This window comes from Pseudophryne corroboree, chromosome 9 (assembly GCF_028390025.1).
Source record: "Pseudophryne corroboree isolate aPseCor3 chromosome 9, aPseCor3.hap2, whole genome shotgun sequence".
NCBI lineage: Eukaryota > Metazoa > Chordata > Amphibia > Anura > Myobatrachidae > Pseudophryne > Pseudophryne corroboree.
Genome location: NC_086452.1, coordinates 467,732,678 through 467,756,276, shown reverse-complemented (window position 1 = coordinate 467,756,276; position 23,599 = coordinate 467,732,678). Strand labels below are relative to the sequence as shown.

Here is a 23,599-nt window from a genome sequence, read left to right as displayed (position 1 = left end):
TTGTAGGGATGCTGGTGGGATCCGAAAGGTAAGAACGTAAAGCTATTGTTTTTTAAATCTGTGAAATTTCTGTTTGGTGCCAACTGCGCATGCAACACACGTAACACACGCACACACCTGTATTTTATTTGTGTATTCTGCATATCTACTCGCTTGTTGCCATTAGCATTGATTATTAGATCCATTTTGACCCGTGCTGAGAAATTTGTTGCTATTTAGTTTAAAATATAGAGTAATATTTAAGGGAGTACGTGTAAAACACAAACGCATCCTGGCCTAGTTATAAAGGTTTATACAGGAGATACTGTGTGCTGTTTGGTAAGCGATTATAGTTAAATATCGTTTACATTTATAGAAGTGTGGTATTTGTATTACTGCGGACGTATACGGCCATTGTACACGTGTTTCGGAAAAAACGTTCGAGACTGAGTACGCAACGTAAAGGCCTACACACGTGGCGTATTTTACGCAACGTGCGTACAGGTACGCCCACTTAATACAAATCACACAATAGCATTGTTTCAGTTTAGGCGATACGGTAGCCACGCGACAATAGCACAAATTTGTTCAGTTTCCAATATTTAGTTTAAAGAACCTTCTTTTATTGTGTCACCTCTGGGACTAGGCTGTTTCACCTGAATGAAAGTTAATTTTCTGTACAGAAAGATCAAAGTGTATATGAGTGAACGAGCGTGAGTGTGCAAATAAAGGTTTTGTGAACCCAGAATTCGGGATCCCGTAGGAGACCACATCAGGTGAGTGGACACTTGGTGGCGTGGGAGTGGCTTTCTCACGTTAACATTGTATAAGGTATAAAGGAGCAATTAGTATAACAGCAGACCAAGAGGTCAGCGAAGTCAGAAATCCGCTGACTAAGTCAAGCGAAGCTCTGAAAACCGTGGCCTGAGAAAGGTCAGCGGTGAGAGCGCAGCCCCGGGGGTTTGCGTAGTACCCATACAGGCCCATTCAGATACGCTCCGGCTGAGGTTTCGCAGCCTGAAAAAACGATTCCATTGGTCGTATAGCGGATAAGTAACAGTTATTTATACGCAGTGCGACTGTACCGCGCGTTAGTGTATGCAATAGTTAGTTCAACTTGATACCCATTACACCATTTGCGTAAAATCGCGGGATCATAGACGCTAATTGTACACGCAGACGTGATTTGTGTAACAGGTTTTTTTATTTTAAGGGAGTTTCGCTGGTCACTCAGGAAATCTCCAACAACTGATATTTACTGGGAAGGGTAAGTCACTCCCACACACTCTCAGTAAATAGAGGTTACGCAGGGCCCTAGGTTGGGTACGACCAGCATTGGGCACAGTGTGTAGGTGTATTGGCCAACGTGGGCGTGAGTGGGTGAGAGCGCTCGGAGAACTTTCACCGTCGCCTTAACCTCTGAGTAATTTGTTTTTTTGTAGGAATTAGCAATACCTGCAAAGAATGGGGGCCAGTTGCTCAAGTAAGGGACGATCAACCAGGGTTCAGGTTGATATTCCGCGGCCCAAAGGGTCAGCGAGGTACATAATGTGTGAGAAATATGGATCTCACGCAGAGGTCTTATGCAATGAATGGGAACGTATGACTGTGGAAGATAGGGAACCATTCCCTAAGGTAGGCAGTTTTAGTCATGAGGTGTTGCAAAATTTAAGGAGAAGGATATGTCTGATAAAATACAGAAAACAAAGGATTAGACATTATGATTGTTTACAGTTATGGCAACAGGAGGGTGATATACAACGGGGATTAGCTCAAGCAGCTGGTTCCAACCCTAGCAGGAAACTGATAGCAACTGCACCACCACCACCGTACATTACAGGGGAGAAAATGGCTACAGAGAATGGCATACTGATATACGATAAGAGTGCACTTAATAAATGTATTAATGACGATAAGAGTAAAGTAGATAAATGTATTTATGCTAATGCTAACCGTGCAAGTTGTATCCCATCTTAAACTTCCCTCAGGACTGCGACCAAGTAGATGAGCCCAGCACGATATCGGCACTCTCTCTAGCAGCCACCATACAAGATACTCAAGTGGGAACGGCCCAACCAGTAGGAGCAGTAGCAAAGGCCCCTAGCGGAGGGACAGGTGAGGTCGTGTCCACAGGTAAGTACGGTACTGTACATTATGCAGAGACAATTGCACCTCACATTGTAGAAGCAACCCAGAATTATGTAATTGAACTGAATCGCAGTCCCCAATGGGAAGACTGACGCTCTGGGAATCACTCCCGTCAGGAACATTGCTATGCATTGCCCCTGGTCCCAGACAGAATTGAGGACAATTATGTCTGAATTTCCCGATCCCAGGAAAGATCTAGCCGCATGTCAGAGGTTTATTAGAGAACTAGGTAACGTCACAGAACCCAATAACAAAGATTGGCGGACAGTGCTTCGGGCATGTTTGCCCTCCAATATTGACCCTGTGAAATTCATTGCTGACTGTAAATTAGATGCAGAAGTACCTCTCACTGATGAATACAATCAGGAGAACGTAAAACAGATCAATCTGCAGTTAGGAGTATATTTCCCAACTGTTGTCCAGTGGGATAAAATCTTCTCCATTAGACAAAAAGAAGGTGAAACTGCTTCTGACTATTTCCATCGAGCACTGCAGGAAATGGCTAGATTTACTGGGATCGAAGACATTAAGGATAATGTACATCATAGGGAGGTAGCGGTGTCCGTATTAATGGACGGGTTAAAGGAAACGTTGAGAACAAGGGTACAAACCACTCAACCAAGTTGGAGAGGTATCTCGGTGGCTGCGTTAAGAGAGTCCGCTATTGAGCATGATCGGAACATCATTAGGCACAGGGAGTCACAGGGGGATAAGCTGATGACAGTAAGTATAAAAGCCCTGACAACGAAGCCACATCAGCCTAAACCCCAGACCCCTGGTGGTAAGTCGTATGTGGTAAAATGTTTTAACAGTCAGAGAGAAGGACATTAAGCACGAAACTGTAATTTTAAAGACCCACATAAGGTATATCAACCCCCTAGACCAGAACATGACACACAGTATGACGCACGAAATTGGGATCAGGGATAACATATGAAAAATTTTGGGCCGCACCTGCAGTCTGCAGCCAGTGAAGTTAATTGCTAGCCTTGGAAGTGAACCTGAGGTCACAGTTGATGTAGTTGGTAGATCATTCCTTGTAGATACAGGGGCGGTCAGGTAAACTCTGTGATTTATCTTTAAATGTTTCCTCTTCATCTCTGACGTTCACCGACAAAACTACAGCTCAAATGCAGGGGTGTATCTAGGGGTCCGAGCGCCCCTGGCAAAGTAAGGGGCTGGCGCCCTCCCTACACACATTTGGAATAAGGTGTGAGCATTGGAAATGGGGCATGGTCTTGTGGGGGAAGGGCGTGGACACAATAGCACTTCCAATTCAAATTATGCCACACAGTAGTGTCCCTCATTCACATTACACCGCACAGTAGTGTCTTGTATTCACGTTACACCATCCCTCCCCTCTAACCCACCTTTCCCACAGCCTGACAAGGGCTGCTGGGAGCTGTAGTTTATTTTGAGTCTGATTACAAGTGCGGTGCTGCCGGACACCAGCGCCGCTTCAGCATTTAACAGACTCTCACCAGGTAAAGTCTGACAGTACTGCTTTTCTATCCTTTGGCCGAGGGTGGCAAAGCCAGGCGGCGCCCCCTCCTTGCCTGGCGCCCCTGGCGAGTGCCATCCTGGCCAATAGGTAGATACACCCCTGCTCAAACGTCACATGTCTACTCGGTCTTTTCAGAGGTCTGCCCAACCCCAGTATTTCTCACCAGCATCATTGTGCCTGGCCATGCACAGAGGGTGGAGAGTGGAAATACTGGTGGGGGAAGACTGTGCAGAGATACCGATAGACATGTTGGTGTGACAACCTGATGCTGAACGGAAATCTGACAATTTTTTTCTTTTTATTATTCTCTCTTTTTGTTTTTTCATGTTCTACGGATGGTATGTCACACAACAGTTAAACAAATGGTAATGCAAGATTTATGCTCCCTACAGAAAAGTCGCTGACTCGGAAAGAATATCGTATCACTGGAGTGTCCGTTCCGGGAAGACTGAGAGGCAGCACTGTTGAGACGGCATCTGAGCAAGGAGAACAACAAGACTAGAGGCGGTTATCGTACCAGTTTTCTTTCCTTTCTATTATTTTCTTTACCTCCCATTACCACTCTTTCTTTCTCCTCCTGCAAGATGGACTTACCCCAAGAGACTGCGTTCCGGGTTTTCCTGTTGACCAGAACAGTCTATTTCAGTGAGAGTACCAGAGAGGTCGAGAAAGGATCTGGAATGGGTTCTGATGACAAGGACGGATTAGTAGAATTCCAAGAGCAACACATTCACCGAGCAAAGGCGAGTATCAGAAAACGATCTGGTAGTCATGACACTAGGAGACATTGTGAAGGGTTATTAGCTGAGGAGAATTGTATCTGTAGAAATTGTGAAAACATAGTTGAGGACGGGTGCATCCAGAGATGTCAGTCCAGCCTTAATATCAACATGGACCGTCATCCATTGAGTGATTATCACTCATTAGTGGGTAAGGTTTTAAACCAAACGGAATGCTGGGTGTGCTCACAAGTACCTCAAGGTCAGAGCAAGTCAGGATTAGTACCGTACCCTTTAACACTAGATGAGGTACTTGAATTAAGGGGTGGGAGACCGGTGGTCAAGAAATTTAATATTTCTAGGCCTCCTAGTTTGAAGCTCCACCAATATCATGTGGATAGGTCCTTAATATGTTTCAACATTTCCAATCCCCGAAAGCCGGGAAATTGGGAAGTGACATGGAATAACCAAACCATGGCATTTTCACACAGAGCCGATAGAATGCCCGTAGACCCTGAACTTATACGCCAAATAGCCGACGGTGGGAGATATTTTCGGTATAGGTACACTCTAGGAAGTAGGACCATGCGGGTTGGAGAAGTATCTCCAGGGTACTGTGCGCATATCATACAGCCTGATACGTGTACTGAACAAATGAGATAGTTAGGGATAGGATTTTTCACCTGGAAGGTTTGCAATATGGTGATGTCATATTCTGTCCCATATGTTCTCCCCGATGATGCATATTTCATATGCGGGAGGAAGGCGTATAAGTGGCTTGCCCCAAACTCAGAGGGATTGTGTTACATTGGTAGAGTGTTGCCAGAAGTAATGACCATTACCCATAATAAGATGAAAGACGTTCACCGCAATGCTCAAGCTCCTTACACTCACACTCACTACAAACACATCGTTAAGAGACACCTTATAGATAGGACAGAGCACGCAGCCTCTGATTTGATCCACGAATCCACCTGGATTCAATTCCTACTCACGTTAGATATCACCCATACTGCCAGAGGAATTATAAATTTTAGGTATATGCATGCGCTAGCGAACCTGATAGACAATATCACAGAGATGTATGATGACACCTTCAGGTATACTGGGAGGGAATTGCAAGCTTACAAAAAGGAAGTGATCCAGCACAGGATGGTTCTCAATTACATCACAGCAGTGACAGGCGGGTATTGTGTCACCCTAGCAACTCAGTATGGTGTGAAGTGCTGCACGTACATTACAAACAGCACTGATGACCCCACCGAGGTCATAGATCAAAAGATGGACGATATCTTGCAATTGAAATGGGAGTTCCGAAGGAGACACAACCTTACCCTTACTGCTGTGAGTAATGAACTGACTGGCTGGGTTTCATGGTTGAACCCACGCAATTGGCTCTCAGGTTTAGGAGAATGGGCTCAAAATGTTATTGTGAATGTAGGAAAGTTTCTCCTTTGTATCCTGGGAGTCGTCGTAATGATTGGTTTGATATTTAGATGTGTTCGGATTTTAATGCGGTGCAAGCGCAGTACCAAAGTGATGAGTTTGAGGAGCGAGGGCATTGTTACACAAACTGGTTTAATTTATGATCCATCAATTGAGACAATGCTGTGATAAGACGTGATTCCACGGTCCGTTTCTTTCACCCGTTTCTCCTTTGTTTTTCTCCAAGGCAAAAAGACATCCATTCGGAAGAAGACTACAGACTTTGATGGACATTTCTACAGACTTTGATGGACATTTCTAAAAGACTTTGATAGACACTTTAAAGACTTTAAAGACTTTTTATGGACACTTGAAAGACTTTGATTACCACCCACAGCAAGGATACAGCCATCCGGACAAGACTTCAACCAACACCCAAAGATGATTGCACACATTATTATGTGAATGTATTTGTGACACATGTCTTATCTTCATCTCTACAACCTTCAGGTAGTGACACACATAGTCGACAGGTGATATAGGTACATATATTAGCATTCACATATTTTTCCCCCTGCATGTATCATCAACAAAATGTGCACCCCATTTGTTGGAACAAGAAGCCGAAAAGAGCTCGGTAGAGTTTGTTGGCCCACTTACAGACCCTTAATACGGGATAAGAAGGATTTAATGTATACTTCGCAATACCTCGAAACTTATCTAGAACATGAACGGCATGATGATACATGCCCCTCAGACATGAATTTCATACATACATGCTTTTACTATCCCACTAGGTCATACATTTCCCACCTACTCCTCTCCTCCCACTACCCAATCATTTTTAGGTATTGTATTGTTTTCCTTTTAATCTAACCATCTGTAAAGATTGTAGTGTATATTTTTCTGTTTGGATAGTGGCAGTTATTGTTGACTGCCAAAGGGTAGACTGTCAAAGTCGAAAAATATTGTTATACCTATCCCTTGTACTAACCCCATGCACGCTGCTCGTGCACCCAGTCCCCCGTGCGTGCACATATCCGCAAGTTGCGTAAGAGACGCTCCGGCGACTCATGCGCATGATATGTGTATTTACGGCGGAGTTTGTGAGCGTGTAGCGTGCTATTAGAATATATCATATTTAACCCAAATAGTGCATTTTGTAGATGTAGTTCCCCTAGACCATGACAGCAAGTAATATTAGTTTAAACAGTTCCTGGACGGAGAGATTCGTCTTTGCATGATAGGAAGGGTCAGATAAAGGTTGGAAGGTGATGTCTAGTATCCAGCTGTAGGGTATTTTAAGGGTAACATTCCGGTGTTAGTTAGAAAGGATCGCTTGCTCCTGCGTATAGTTATGTGCAAAAGTAGATTATGAACATTAACTGTATTTGCTGTAAATTACACGTGCGGCGGGAATCCAGAGGATACCTCCCACCAGAGCAGTTGGGGAAGGACATCGCCTACCTATTCAAATCCACCTATGACCTTTGCTGTAATGTAGAGACATATCCCTGTGTCCAATGAACAATGAGATTACAGTGACCATTGTATTGTGTATGTATGTTGTGTATAAAAAGACCACTGTTGCCTGGCCGGACTGAAGACTCTGAAGGCTTTCTACCTGATAGCTGAGGACTGGTCCAGGACGCGCTTGCGAACGATTCCCCACGTATGTATATTCTCTGTAGCCATTATTCTCTATTATTCTGTTTAGATTTCCTTGTTAGTCTGTAGTGTATAACTTGTATCTGTTTACCCTTTTTCTCTGAATAATCCACTGCGGTGTTAGAGCCCAGTGGTTTACCACAAACCGGTGTTGTGTTTTCACTTTCCTGCAAAGGGCTTTTATAGCGTATTAATTGGTATATGTCACGAACCGGTCTCTCACCTTTGCGGGTTCTGGGGTTCATCCATTGCCAGTGCGGTTGCTCGCGGTGCTGTGCGCCCGTGTGGGGACGCGGCGTGATCAGTGGCACAGGTAATGCAGAGTCTGGGAACTGGGAGTGCGGGGACCAAATGGCCTAAGGCACTGCTTTTACTTTCTATGTTGCCATTACAAGGATAATTCTTCACAGTCTCTCAGTTACCTCTCAAAACTTCATTGCAAATTCTCACAGTTATTTCTTCATGTCTGCATTACCCAGTTAAACACATTCTACAGTTCAGCATCAAAGCTTGTTTATATTTGGACAATTCAACATTTATTCTCCAGCCTGTTTTAAACGCAATTCCATGAACATTTCTTTTATTTTTCATTTAAGATATATCCTGCATATTATTTCTATTATTCATGCAATACGTCAGTATATTATGGTGATTAATAACTTGCCATTTACCACTTTACTGAATTGTTATTTTCAATAAATATATGAAACTGAACTTTCTTTGTCCTCCCTGCTTTCTTCATACCCCAGCACCTACACCTGTGGTTGGTCCCGGGTTAACGGATTCACAAAAACACCTGGACCTGACAGTAAGCACTGGCCACATGGATCCATCAAGTGACCAATTCGCAGGAGGCGGTGCTACGTCAGATATCCTTTCCCGTCTGGAAAACCAGGAGTCTATACAGAGACAAATAGTGCAGTTTATGCAAACTATGGCAGACCGTTTAGAGACTCTTCATACAGCTATTAAAACGTCTCAAGTCCAGATTCCAACTCCGGTTGCCCCAGTTACCACTACAGCTTCTCCTGTGACGCTGCCTATGTCCCGCTTGCAGTTACCCTCTCCGAGTAAGTTTGACGGAACTCCAAAACTTTGCAGAGGATTCCTGAATCAATGCGAGATCCAGTTCGAACTGTTGTCTGCCAGTTTTCCATCAGCTCGTTCTAAGGTTGCATATATTATTGCCCTCCTCTCCGGTCAGGCTCTGGAGTGGGCATCACCATTATGGGAAAGAGGTGATCCTATCCTCTCTAATTACAAGGAGTTCGTATCATCCTTCCGGAGAATCTTTGACGAACCAGGCAGGACCACCTCAGCATCTTTGGAGATTCTCCGTCTACGTCAAGGTTTACGTCCTGTCAGTCAATATATTATTCAGTTTCGCACGTTGTCTTCAGAGTTAAACTGGAATGAGGAGGCCCTGATCGCCGCGTTTTGGAATGGACTTTCAGAGAGAATCAAGGATGATTTAACTATCCGGGATGTGCCAACTAAACTGGATGAATTGATTTCTCTCTGTAACAAACTTGACCTACGCTACAGGGAGCGATGTTTAGAGAAATCCAGGGCAGAGTGATCCAGTCCACGTTATCATCCTAGGCCTCGACAAGATTCTTCATCACAGTCTCCGGTAACGACAGAAGAACCTATGCAGATTGGGCGCTCTTGCCTCACAGAGGAGGAACGACTTCGTCGTCGACATGGTAACCTCTGCATGTACTGTGGGTCCTCCGAACATTTAGTTAAATTCTGCAAACTCCGACCGGGAAACTCTCTCTCCTAGCTTATTCAAGAGAGGTTAAGCTAGGAGTTACTTTAGAATCACGTTCTGGGAAAGAGCCGACCTTGTCTATTCAATTAGAAGTTCCAAGTTCTACAGTGAAAGTTTCAGCTCTCCTAGATTCCGGGGCAGCCGAGAACTTCATCTCCTCAGCCTTTGTCTTACGGTCTAAAGTTCAAACCATGCCTCTGGAAGCAGCAGTTGCTGTTACAGCAGTGGATGGAAGTCGAATTCCAGATGGTATAATTACTCATCGAACCGTATGTCTCAAGATGAAAGTTGGTGTGCTCCATTCCGAATACGTCTCCTTCTACGTGATTCCCAAAGCCTCTCAAGATGTGATACTTGGTTTACCTTGGCTGCAAAAACATAATCCTCAACTTAATTGGCAAACCATGGAAGTCCTTTCGTGGGGTAAATCTTGTACCAAGGACTGTTTAGCCTCAATTGTACCTCTCCGGTCAATTAGCCTTCCCGACCTACCTCCGGTGTATCAATCCTTTGCGGATGTTTTCAGTAAACAAGCAGCAGACTCTCTACCTCCTCATCGCGAATGGGACTGCCCAATCGTCCTGGTTCCGGGTAAAACCCCTCCTAGGGGACGAATTTATCCGCTATCCATCCCAGAGACGCAAGCTATGTCTGATTATATACAGGAAAATCTAACCAAAGGATTTATCAGACCATCTTCTTCACCTGCAGGAGCCGGATTCTTTTTCATTAAGAAGAAGGACGGTGGGTTACGACCATGCATAGATTACTGTGGACTCAATGAGATCACTGTGAAAAACAAGTACCCATTACCCTTAATTCCAGAATTATTTGATCGGGTAAAGGGAGCTACTGTGTTTACAAAATTGGATCTCCGAGGGGCCTACAATTTAATCCGCATCCAGGCAGGGGACGAGTGGAAGACTGCTTTTAATACCCGGGATGGGCATTACGAATACCTTGTAATGCCTTTTGGTCTTTGTAATGCACCTGCAGTTTTTCAAAGCTATGTGAATGAACTTTTTCGTGATCTTCTCTACAAGTGTCTAGTAGTGTACCTGGATGATATCCTAATATTCTCTAAGGATCTAAAGTCTCACCGTCACCAAGTTAAAGAGGTACTGACACGTCTGAGGAAAAATCAACTTTATTGTAAGTTAGAGAAGTGCACCTTTGAAGTATCTTCCATACCATTCCTTGGTTACATCATTTCTGGATCAGAGCTATGTATGGATCCCGGTAAGGTACAAGCTATCCGAGATTGGTCCACTCCTACAACTCTCAAGGGAATTCAGCGATTTCTTGGCTTTGCTAATTTCTATAGGAGATTCATTAAGAATTATTCTTCGTTAGCTGCTCACATCACAGCCCTAACTCGCAAGGGAGCAAATCCTACGAACTGGTCTTCTGAAGCAATCAAAGCCTTCTCTGATTTAAAGCAAGCCTTTGGGTCAGCACCCATTCTTCGACAGCCTGATTTGAATCGTCCCTTTCTACTAGAGGTGGATGCATCTACAGAAGCAGTAGGAGCTGTGTTGTCACAAGTCTTTGAAGATAAAAAGGTCCATCCCTGCGGATATTTCTCCCGTAAGTTCCTCCCGGCAGAACGTAATTATGCAATCGGTGAGCAAGAATTACTTGCCATCAAGTTGGCATTTGAGGAGTGGAGATACCTTCTAGAAGGAGCACAACATCGCATTACAGTTTATACTGATCATAAGAATCTTCTATATCTGCAGTCAGCTCAGTGCTTGAATCCACGACAAGCTAGATGGGCACTTTTTTTCACACGATTCAATTTCAAGCTCACCTATAGACCAGGGTCTCAGAACAAAAAGGCAGATGCCCTTTCTCGGTCCTTTGCTTCTTCTGAATCAAATGATGCTACCACGAATCAAGCCATTGTGAATCCTACGTCCTTTTTAATGACTCGAACCTCTCCAGTTCCTCCGCCTGGCAAGACCTTTGTCGCCACAAATCTTCGTAAACGGCTGCTTACCTGGGCTCACTCCTCTTCCTTCATGGGTCATCCTGGGGTTCTAAAGACTCTCAAATTTATTCAACAGTCTTATTGGTGGCCACGTCTCAAAGCCGATGTCCAAGAGTTTATAGCAGCATGTCCTAAATGTGCCCAACATAAGAGTCCAAGAAGTTCTCCACCAGGTTTATTACATCCATTATCCATACCCAAACAACCATGGACTCATATCTCAATGGATTTCGTGAATGATCTACCTCCATCAAAAGGGCGAAATACCATTTGGGTGATAGTGGATCGATTTTCGAAAATGGCACATTTCATTCCATTAACTGGGTTACCATCAGCCCCTTTACTAGCCAGATTGTTCATCTCTGAAATCTTCAAGTTGCATGGCCTTCCTCGAGAGATCATCTCTGATCGGGGAACACAGTTTGTGGCCAAGTTTTGGAGGTCGCTTTGTTCATCTTTAAATGTCAAGTTGAATTTTTCTTCTGCATATCATCCTCAGACAGATGGACAAACTGAGATAGTCAACCAAGACCTTGAAACATTTCTCCGGCTATATATATCGTCCTCACAGGATGACTGGGTTGACTACCTTCCATTGGCAGAATTTGCTCATAATAATCTCTTCCATTCATCTTCAGAATCTACGCCCTTTTATATTAACTTTGGCTTTCATCCTCGTGTGCCAGAGTTCCATCCATTGCCAGCCCTAGAGGTTCCAGCAGCAGATCAAGAACTTCAACGTCTATCTAAAATCTGGAGTTGTGTGCGTAAGTCGTTGGTCAAAACTTCCGCTCGTTATAAATCTTTCGCAGATAGAAAACGTAAAGCTGTACCGAATTACAAGGTGGGGGACCAAGTTTGGATTTCTACGCGCAATCTCAGGTTCAAAGTTCCTTCTAAGAAATTTGCTCCTAAGTTTATTGGTCCATTTCCCATTGTAAAGGTACTCAATCCTGTGTCATACAAAGTCAAGTTGCCACCATCTTTGAGAATTCCTATAGCCTTTCATACATCTTTATTGAAGCCTTTGATTCTCAATAAGTTTCGTACTACCCAGTCAAAATCTCCTAAAGTTGACTCTGTGCAAGATGAGGAATTTGAAGTTAAAGAGATTGTAGACTCACGTTCCCGATATGGACGTTTACAGTTTTTGGTCGACTGGAAGGGTTACGGTCCGGAGGAGAGATCCTGGGTTTCCTCTGAAGATGTTCATGCTCCAAGACTGGTACAGAAATACTTCTCCAAATATCCTGATAAGGTTCAAAGGTGTTCGGAGACCACCCGTAGAAGAGGGGGTACTGACACGAACCGGTCTCTCACCTTTGCGGGTTCTGGGGTTCATCCGTTGCCAGTGCGGTTGCTCGCGGTGCTGTGCGCCCGTGTGGGGACGCGGCGTGATCAGTGGCACAGGTAATGCAGAGTCTGGGAACTGGGAGTGCGGGGACCAAATGGCCTAAGGCACTGCGATGTGTCTGCTGTATAGGAGGTGGCCATGTTGGAGACCAAATAGGTAATACAGAGCACTTGTGAAAACACCTGTGGGCAGGTGTAAGCCAATCCCGTGCTTGTGCTGCCTTTAAGTAGGCTGGGATTATGTTACTCTGGGCCAGTGCTTTGTTGTATCAACGCTGTGCTCTAGCTCTGAGCTCTCTCCGTGCATTCCTGTGTGATTCCCGTGGTCCAGATATCGCCTCCGTTCCCAGAGGCCCGTCTGCAGCCTTCACTGCTAAAGATCCACCGGCTCCCCGCTGTGCTGTCAGTTAATCACGCACCTACTGGTAACAATTGGATTCCCAGAGTCTTGCATGAGGAAACCCTGTCTGCCTGCTTTCAACCATACAGAGTTTGGAGGATTCCATTAACTTCAGCTGTTCGTTTGTTCTGCTCTGCATTTAACCCGTTCATCACTTATATCATCTGCTACAGTCTCACAGTGATCTCCGGAACTCGCAAGTAACCCAATTTAGTACTTTTACTTTCTATGTTGCCATTACAAGGATAATTCTTCACAGTCTCTCAGTTACCTCTCAAAACTTCATTGCAAATTCTCACAGTTATTTCTTCATGTCTGCATTACCCAGTTAAACACATTCTACAGTTCAGCATCAAAGCTTGTTTATATTTGGACAATTCAACATTTATTCTCCAGCCTGTTTTAAACACAATTCCATGAACATTTCTTTTATTTTTTCTTTAAGATATATCCTGCATATTATTTCTATTATTCATGCAATACGTCAGTATATTATGGTGATTAATAACTTGCCATTTACCACTTTACTGAATTGTTATTTTCAATAAATATATGAAACGGAACTTTCTTCATCCTCCCTGCTTTCTTCATACCCCAGCACCTACACCTGTGGTTGGTCCCGGGTTAACGGATTCACAAAAACACCCGGACCTGACAGTATAAGGTGTATAAGCATTGTTATGGTTTTAAGGTATTACATCGTTGCAGTACTAGGCTGCTAAGGTTTAAAGTATAAGCATAGCCTTACATTGTTTCATTACTTAAGGTTTACTGTATATCAATTTGTGTGCGTCCGCGCCGCGTGTACGTTGTACCCACGGCACGGCGTCTGATACGCTAATAGCGTATCAATACGTTACTCAGTACGCCAATAGCGTACTTAGTACGTAGCGTGAATCCATGTGCGTACGTGCCGCGTGTGCGTCGTGCCCACGGCACAGCGTCTGATACGCTAAGTGCGTATCCATACGATACTCAGTACGCAAATAGCGTACTTAGTACGTAGTGTGTGTAATAAGTCTAGCGGCCATAGCGGCTCCACGGTAATAGCGAGTCAAGTGATATAGCTTTATGTTTTAAGATAATATTTGACATTATCACTTCGTAGAGTGACCGGGAACCCCAATTAGTGCACCGTGTCCCCTCGCATGGCTCGCCGTGCTTCGGGCAGGTTACCGTTCCCAATTGTAGTCCACATGGATTGTAAAGTATGAAAAAGTTAAAAAAATGAAAAAAGAAATTGTGAAAAACTAATGTCGACCTTTTGTCATGTCAACCTAGGGACCATGTCTACCTAGAAACCCTGTAGACCTAATGACTGTCTGCTTAAGTGTGGTCAACCTAATGACCGTATCCCTTCCCCCATCCCCCGCACCTCGTCCCCTTGCACCCCCCATATGACATTACTACTTCTTAGCCCATTGGCGCTAAGTCTGCATTATGTTACGGATATTCAGCGAGTTCCATCTTCGTTTTTCATTTCATTGGGTTTTGCCATTTACCAACGCTCACCGCTTTTATAAAAATGTTCTATAAAAGATAATGGAAATTGCCCCGTCAGAAAACGTCATAAGACCCGCCCCCTAAAGGCGTACTCACCCACGCTGCTGCAACAGAATCACACCCCCTTACTATACTCCGCCTACACTTGGCCACATCTGCTCCTGGCATAAGGACACACGTTCTCAATGCACAGACACCTGTATGCCTACACACTTCTGTATCTCATACGCAGTATGGAAACAAGGCTCGTATATGCAATAAAACAATACATAAGGACAGGTGCCCCATGAAATCAGCCCAAATACATACAGGTGTGATTACACTTGCAGGACAGAACACAGACTTGTGCCCCTCGTGTGACGCAGGTTGTCTAACACCTCCCAGGCCAGCTGGTTGTCTTGCTTGTAGTTTATCACATTGAATGATTATATTGCTGCCGCTAGTCTCCATAGGGCAGTATACATATAGAAAGGTTATCAGACCATTGTATAGATGTTTTCTATATTCCATGCAGATACTGAACATATATTTACACATAATATAGCCCTTCATCGCTTCTCGGCCTTTTGGCTAAGATCAAGTGTAGTATCTGTTCTTATCAGTTCACGCTGACTGACAGTGCTACCTTGTTTCTTGGACCGACAATTGTCCTTCTCAGGGCTAAGCTGCACCCGGGCCGAGAAGCCGAGAAATCGAAGCCGAGACTGCGAGGAGAAGGAGAAGATCGCTTGAAGAGGGAGAAGATTTGCATCGCCCCCCAGCTACAGCAGAGGGTTAGACTTGTTTGCTCTGCCCTCTGGAGAAGATACCCCCCTCCACCAGCAAGACTGCGTGGAGAAAAGGGACTTCGCCGGAGAAGCTCTGCATTGCCCCCTAGCTGCAATGGAGGGTTAGACTTGCTGGCTCTGCCCTCTGAAGCGACCGACCGCCTCTCCTCCTCTCGACGACAGCGCTGACCCACCGCCCCGCCTCCTACGCCAAGGGAAAGTGAGTATGGCCACCGCTGCCCCAGCCGCCGCTGTTCCAGCCCCCGCTGCTCCAGCCCCAGCTGCTCCAGCCTCTGCCTCCACTCCAGCAACCCCCGCCAGGAAGAGCCAGGCGAAATCGGCGAAGAAACCCGCCAAAGGCCCCACCGGATCGGCCGCATCCAGCGCCACCACCCCTGCAGCGACACCACCAGCGGCGCCCACCCAGGTGAGCTCCAAGGATAAACCGTCCCTGGAGCCCTGGATGAGGCATACCGTGGTGATGAAGCTGAAGGAGGTGGATGGACGGATGCCGGACATGACAGTGGAGACCTTTGGGAAGAAGATGATCCTGGACCAGGGCTTCTCGACCGCTGAAACCCTCAGCATCCAGAACTACCTGAAGGGGATCTTCTACATCACCTTCGCCTCCCTTGCCATCTGCAAGAGGTACTGGGAGGCAGTGAAAGCGGCGAGACCCGAATCCCCTTTCTCCCGCTTTGTGGGCAATTGCCCTATTCAAAGAGAGGAAAGGCGGGTGACGGTTTCAATGCGGAACCCACATACGCCCATCAAGGACATCGTCACCTTTCTCAGCCATTTCTGCACCGTCAAGAGAGACCCTACAAGGATCCTGGACGGGAACAGCTTCTGGACTGGAAAGTGGGCGGTGATCGTCGTACTGCAAAAAGACACCTCGTGCCCAGAAGGAGTCAAGCACCTCCCACAGTGTTTCTCCCTGGGGGGATCCCAAGGACTTCTCCACTACGCCGACCAGCCACGCAACTGCAGGAAGTGTGGCGGGACGGGCCACGTGATGAAGGACTGCAAGGTCCCGGCCTGCAAGAATTGCCACATGGCCAGCCATGAGACAAAAGACTGCCCCACGAGGAAAACCTGCAACCTGTGCGGCAAGGTGGACCACGTCTACAGGGACTGCCCGAGTAGGGCGAGAACCTACTCAGCTGTGGTGACCGGACGTGCCCTCCCTGCCCTCAAGCTGCTGCCCTCTGCTACGCAGAAGGAAAAGAAACCGCAGGGGGGTAAGAAACCTGCCAACCCCACCCCCCTCCCATCCTCCCTCACCACTTCCCTCCCCACCTCCACCAGCCCACCCCCTGTGACAGTGACTCCCATCCCTACCACTGTCACAACCCTCCCTGACCCCTCCTCCGACTCTCCTACCCAGCCCATTGTCTCTCCCAACCCAGCCACCCCTGCCCCCCCTGCCCTCTCTTCCCTGGTAGAGTTTCCCCCTCTTACGCCCACTGCAGGCGCGACGAGGAATTGCAAGAGGAAGGGGCTCGACAGTCCGTCTGCGGACCCCGAATCCTCTAAGAAACTGGCGGTCGAGCTGATCCAGCTGGAAGAAGAAATGGAGGCGCTGACGGAGGCAATCAGCAGGGAGGAGGAGCTTGAGGCCAACGCCGCCGCCTTACTCGACCAGATACTGGGAGACAACTCGCCGCTACCCGAGCAGGGGGACCTGGCACACGATGCCGAGGAAGCCCCGCCCGACGGAGTGGTAACGTAAACGTTGAATTGTAACTGTTGCCTAGCCTTTTCTTTTTTCCCCAACTAATGGCGTCATTTTCTATTTTCACCATTAATGTGAGGAGTATTAAGGATAAGCTTAGAAGACAGTCTGTGTTTACTTTCTTAGAAAGTCAGAAATGTGATGTGTACATGTTGCAGGAATGCTCTCTTCCCTTCTCCAAGTCCTACAAACATCTGGGCAGGCAGTGGTCTCACGGCGCCTCCTATTGGTCCGGTGGGGGTGAGTGTAAGTCTGCAGGGGTTGCCATTCTTATTAGGGGGAGCCTCTTCACGCTAGATTCTGTTCAGGAGCTTAGTCTGCGGCAGACTGCTGATCGTAGACGCAGGGCCGTCTTAACAGCAGTGTGGGCCCCTGGGCACAGCAATGTACTGGGGCCCCTACCCATCCTCAAGGGGGGGGTGGGGGGGCTATCAGCCGCAGCTTTGATGTCCTGCGGGGGTAGGGGGGTTCTATCTTCCGCTCAGCATGTAGAACCTGGAGCAGTAATCTGCTAATTACTCCTTTACTGCACAGATGGGGCAGGATGGAGAACACTAAACTGTAGAAGGTGGCATTGGGCTGAATGAAGGGGTCCGGTACATAACCTCCAGGGTGGCAGGGAGTGTTTAATACACAGGGGAGGTGTGGATAGCGGAGTGGGCTTAATATTCATCATTTTCTGGTGAGAGAGCAGCTTGCATGACTGTAGATATCTCAAGTTCCTGGAAAATGATTTCTTAGATTTGAATGGGATAAAAATGAGAAAGTCTCACCTGTCAGGAGGTTCTGAGGACTTGGGGATCAGAGTTCAGGAGCCAGAGCAATCCACCAATGAAAATATAAAACTGCATCCCAGGCGTGTGGAGCTGGAGCAGGGACCAGCTGCTTGAAGGCTGATATCTCTGGTTCTGGACATAGTAGAGACAAGCTGCCAGTGTCCACCACAAGTGGAGAGTCCCAGCTTTTGAAATGTACCCTCAGAAAAACTCTAAATCATACAGAGCCCGAGATATCTGGCTGGCAAGAGCAATTAACAGGCTTGGATGGGGACCACTGCTTTGAAGTCGGATATCTCTGGTTCCCTATGGCCGATTTTCAAAAATGTGGTACCCCTGGAAAGAGGGGACCCTCAGCTATCAGCCTAGGGCCCTTATACTCCTGGGGCCCTTGGGCAAGAGCCCATTGAGCCCATACGAAAAGACGGCCCTGCGTAGACGGCTCCTGGGCAGGTGAGCCTATCAGGCTTATCTGCGTGTACGCCCCCCCTTTCAAGAATGAGCGTTTGGAGCTTTTCCAGACCCTGCGACCGCAGCTCGCAACCATTAGGGCGGTAGTGATGGCAGGAGACTTCAACTGCACCATGGAGGAGGATGGACGCAGCACCAGCAACTCTACCAAGCTGGACGTGACGTCTAAACTGCTTATAGAAATGACCGAAGCATCACTGCGGGACGCCATGGGCTCCATGGGGTCCGGCTCCGTGAATTATACATGGAGCCGCCCCGATGGCTCAGTGCGTTCCCGCATTGACTTTGTGTTTACCTCTAGAGCAATGAAACAGACGAGGCATTCTATGGTCCCCTGCTTCTTCTCAGACCACAGGGCCATTCTCTTCCAAGGAGTCCTGGGCAGCGGTTTTCCACCTGGCCCAGGCTCCTGGAAGTTGAATTGTGCCCTACTGGAAAGAGAGGATGTGCTGGCGGAGCTGAAGGATGCCTACATCACATGGAAAAATGACAAATGTTATTTTGATTGTATGAGTGACTGGTGGGAATATGTCAAGGCTAACATTCGCAGTTTCTTTCAGGTGAAAGGCAGACAACAGGCGTGCGACCGAAAGAGGAACTTCAAGAGACTGCAAAGACAACTGCAGTCCCTGCTGGACCTCCAACGGTGCGGCTGGGACGTGAGAGACGAGCTGGATGAGACCAAAGGGGGCCTGAAAAGGCACTTTGAGGAGGAATCCAGATGTATCGTCTTCCGTTCCAAGGTGGAGAACCTGGAGAAGGATGAGAAATGTAATTCTTTCTTTTTCAGGAAACTCCACTCTTGCCACACGCCCCTGACTGAGCTGCGAGATGAGACCGGCATTCCCAGACAGGGGAAGGAGGGCGTGATGAAAGTCGTCCGAGACTATTGCAGCGACCTCTACTCCCCTAAGACTACAGACAGCGAGGAGGCCGATAAGTTCCTGTCAGGTATCACTAACACCATTGATCCTGCAGGTAAAGCCGCCCTGGATGCTCCCTTGGCGCTGGAGGAGTTGCACTCTGCCGCCAGATCCTTTAGGCAGGGCAGGACCCCGGGCAGTGATGGTCTCCCAGCAGAGCTCTATGTAGCGCTGTGGGACCTCATTGGACCGGACCTGCTCGAGCTGTATGGGGAGATGGTGGTGGAGGGCAAAATGCCCCCATCGCTGAGGGAGGGAATGATCACGATCTTGTATAAGCGTAAGGGGGAGAGATGTGAGCTGAAAAATTGGAGGCCCATCTCTCTCTTAAACGTGGACTACAAGATCCTCGCCAAGGTGCTCGCCAACAGGCTGAAGGCTGTCATCGGACAGATCATTCACCCGGACCAGACCTGCGGCATTCCTGGTCGCAGGATTGCAGACAGCCTCGCCCTCCTCAGAGACACGGTCCATTACATCAAGGATCGGAACGTTCACGCGGCCCTGGTCAGTCTTGACCAGGAGAAGGCCTTTGATCGTGTCTCACATGAGTTGATGGGCAGGGTTCTGTATAAATTTGGCCTCGGTAAAATGTTTTGTACGTATGTTAACCTGATGTACCTTGACATCCACAGCTCGGTGCTGGTGAACGGCTGGAAGACTGACCCCTTTTCTGTTTTGTCTGGGGTCAGACAAGGCTGCCCTCTTTCACCTCTTCTTTTTGTTTGTGTTATAGAGCTTATGGCTGTATGCATCAGACGGAATCCAGAGATCAGAGGGATTGCCGCACCGGGTCGTGACCGACGAGAGGCCAAGTGTTCGCTGTACATGGATGACGTCACTGTCTTCTGCGCGGATCATCGTTCGGTGACAGCACTCGTCCAGACCTGCGAGAACTTCGGCCGAGCCTCAGGGGCTAAAGTCAACTGCGGGAAGTCAGAGGCTATGCTCTTCGGAAAGTGGCACCTGTCATCCTCTGCACCATTTCCTTTTGCCATCAAGCCCGACTTCATCAAGATTCTGGGAGTCTGGTTCGGCGGCGAGGGTGCAGCCCTGAGATGTTGGGAAGAGAGACTGGCGACTGTTCGTCAAAAGATCGGATTGTGGAGCCTCAGAGAACTTACCATCGAGGGGAAATCACTTGTGCTGCGCAACGAGATACTTCCCGTTCTGCAGTACACCGCGCAGGCCTGGCCACCACTGGTCGCGGTCTGCAGGGCCATCACAAGGGCAGTGTTTCACTTCATCTGGGGCTCCAAGATGGACAGAGTAAAGCGATCAGTTATGTACAAGGAGCACCTCAAAGGCGGAAAGGGAATACCCGATATCCCCAACATGCTGCGAGCCTTCTTTGTGTGTAACTGCATCCGCAGGACTTTGGGGGTCATTCCGAGTTGTTCGCTCGCAAGCGGATTTTAGCAGATTTGCTCATGCTAAGCCGCCGCCTACTGGGAGTGAATCTTAGCATCTTAACATAGCGAACGATGTAATCGCAATATTGCGAATACACACCTCGTAGCAGTTTCTGAGTAGCTCTAGACTTACTCGGCATCTGCGATCAGTTCAGTGCTTGTCGTTCCTGGTTTGACGTCACAAACACACCCAGCGTTCGCCCAGACACTCCTCCGTTTCTCCGGCCACTCCCGCGTTTTTTCCGGAAACGGTAGCGTTTTTTCCCATACGCCCATAAAACGGCCTGTTTCCGCCCAGTAACACCCATTTCCTGTCAATCACATTACGATCGCCAGAACGATGAAAAAGCCGTGAGTAAAATTCCTAACTGCATAGCAAATTTACTTGGCGCAGTCGCAGTGCGGACATTGCGCATTAAGCGGAAAATCGCTGCGATGCGAAGATTTTTAACGAGCGACCAACTCGGAATGACCCCCTTTGTGCGAGAACCTTAACGACTCTGCAGGAAACTCCATGTCCCGTTTCTTCCTCCTGCCTCTTTGGAGGAACCTCGGCTGGGACAAATGGGACAGCTCCATCCCTTACAACTGGAACACTCCGTGGTACTACCTGGACGTGTCCAAGTTCGTGAGGGAACACCAACTGGAGGGAGTTAAGCCTGACTCATGGAAATCGAAGACCATCTACAAGCTCATCAGAGCTAAAGACGATTTGGAGCCGATTCCGGGGCTCCCTTCAGCGACTGCCAAACAGGTCTGGGAGAATGTGGCCTCCAAAAGGCTCACAAACAGACACAAAGACCTGTCGTGGATGGCCATCCAAGGGGGTTTGCCCCTCAGGTCATTCATGCACTCCCGGAACCTGTGCAGGTACAGACATTGCCCCAGGTGCATCATACATGAGGAAACATCTATGCACCTGTTTTGGGACTGTGCCTGGGCCCAGTTGTTGTTGGATGCCCTGGAAAACGAACTGAAAGACTGTGTGCCAAGGAACTGCCTCACGTACCATTCGGTACTCTACGGACTATTCCCTGGCACCCACACCGTGGGGGCGATCCAGGAAGCCTGGCGCCTCATGAACTGTGTTAAGGACGCTTCGTGGCTAGCCAGGAACCGCCTCATTCTGCGGAGGGAGAGGATGTCCATCCAGGACTGTTGCAGGCTGGTTCACAGCTTGCTCAGAGACCATTCCATCATGGACAGCCCTCAGGAAGAAGAGGACTAAAAAACCCCTTTTTCTGCCCCTCTCCCCTTGTTTGAACTGAATAATGAGACTTTGGGACCGTGGCCCCTTCCCCCTCACTCACAATGTCTGTTGTTTTGTTGATGTCTTTCTATTTATTGCCCCTCCCCTTATATGTGTCTGTCTTTCAATAAAGCTTCGGGCATGTGATTCACCCTCCCTCACCCCCCTACCCTCCACACCCATAGCCTTATTAACTGTTGTGTTATTGTATAGTTTAAATGCATAGTGCAGTCCGAGAACTATAGTGTAGGCTCAGGCCTGTGCCGTAGTTCTTCGACTGCACTATACCGTCTGCATCTGTACTGTGTTTTGGCGTGCTGCGACACGGTGCTTATGTTTGTCAATGTACACGTATGTTTTTTGCTACTTTATGCCAAATAAAGACTGCTTTTTCAATCAAAAATAGCCCTTTGGTCCTTAATAATAATGAAATGCAGACCAGGACATCATACACCTACCTCAGCACCCTGACAGCGTGGGGTACACAGGGTTAGGAACACAGCAGCGGCAGTAACACACAAACACCTGATGGCAGCCATGGTGTGGAAGTGTAGGGTACCCCTTCTGCTAGTTTAAACCAGCTGCAGACAGACACTGTGAGGATTAAAACCCTTTTCATCTGGTTGCTAAGCAGTGTGCGGAAGTCCGGAGGCACGCTGCGCTGGGAGAGACTGGGCACTGAGAGAAGGCTGTCACCCTGCAAAGCAGCAGTGAGAAGTGACCGGCAGGAGCTGGCTGCAGCAGCAGATAATACAGCTACTCTACCTCACCCCAGACAGCCCCCGCCTCTGGGCACTCAGGCCAACAGTGAGCACCCTGCCAGCTCTCAACGTCACAGCCCCCCTGGGGAAAGATCGCAGCAGGACTCTATGTACAAGGAGAGGGACACGTGTAATTTATTTGGGGCTGCCTGCCACTTTACCAGAGAGCCTTAAGGGATAGGGTTGTGTGAAACCCCATGCTTCCCTTTACCACTTCAATTGCAAGGAAAACACAAAGTGACATTTATCCCTAGACTGTTTGAGCTGCAGCACCATGAGTGTGCCAGGATTGGGTCATTTGCTCTATGTCCCACTGAATGCTGACATCAGTTCAACTCCACAGCGCCCTCTATTGGAAGCTTATTGCTACACCGTGCTATTAATTACTCCACAGCGCCCTCTATTAGAAGCTCATTGCTACACTGTGCTATGACTTACTCCACAGCTCCCTCTATTGCAAGCTCATTGCTACACTGTGCTATGACTTACTCCACAGCGCCCTCTATTAGAAGCTCATTACTACACTGTGCTATGACTTACTCCACAGCGCCCTCTATTAGAAGCTCATTGCTACACTGTGCTATGACTTACTCCACAGCGCCCTCTATTAGAAGCTCATTGCTACACTGTGCTATGACTTAATCCACAGCTCCCTCTATTAGAAGCTCATTGCTACACTGTGCTATGACTTACTCCACAGCGCCCTCTATTAGAAGCTCATTGCTACACTGTGCTATGACTTACTCCACAGCTCCCTCTATTAGAAGCTCATTGCTACACTGTGCTATGACTTACTCCACAGCTCCCTCTATTGGAAGCTCACTGCTACACTGTGCTATGACTTACTCCACAGCGCCCTCTATTAGAAGCTCATTACTACACTGTGCTATTACTTACTCCACAGCACCCTCTATTAGAAGCTCATTGCTACACTGTGCTATGACTTACTCCACAGCACCCTCTATTAGAAGCTCATTGCTACACTGTGCTATGACTTACTCCACAGCGCCCTCTATTAGAAGCTCATTGCTACACTGTGCTA

The 23,599-nt window shown here is 47.5% G+C and overlaps 1 protein-coding gene and 1 pseudogene across 4 annotated transcripts in view; one reads left to right on the top strand and one right to left on the bottom strand.

The window, feature by feature from the left end:
• LOC134958617 (inter-alpha-trypsin inhibitor heavy chain H3-like) overlaps positions 1-22,522 on the bottom strand; it is a 167,777-nt gene extending 145,255 nt beyond the window's left edge. For all 4 annotated transcript variants that reach the window (XM_063941325.1, XM_063941326.1, XM_063941327.1 and 1 more), the window contains exon 1: positions 22,255-22,522. In XM_063941325.1, the coding sequence (XP_063797395.1) occupies positions 22,255-22,335 (81 nt within the window). In that variant the 5' untranslated portion in view covers positions 22,336-22,522. The remainder of the gene's footprint in view (positions 1-22,254) is intronic.
• On the top strand, positions 15,014-15,118 carry LOC134959270 (U2 spliceosomal RNA; annotated as a pseudogene).
• Positions 22,523-23,599: the final 1,077 nt, after the last annotated feature.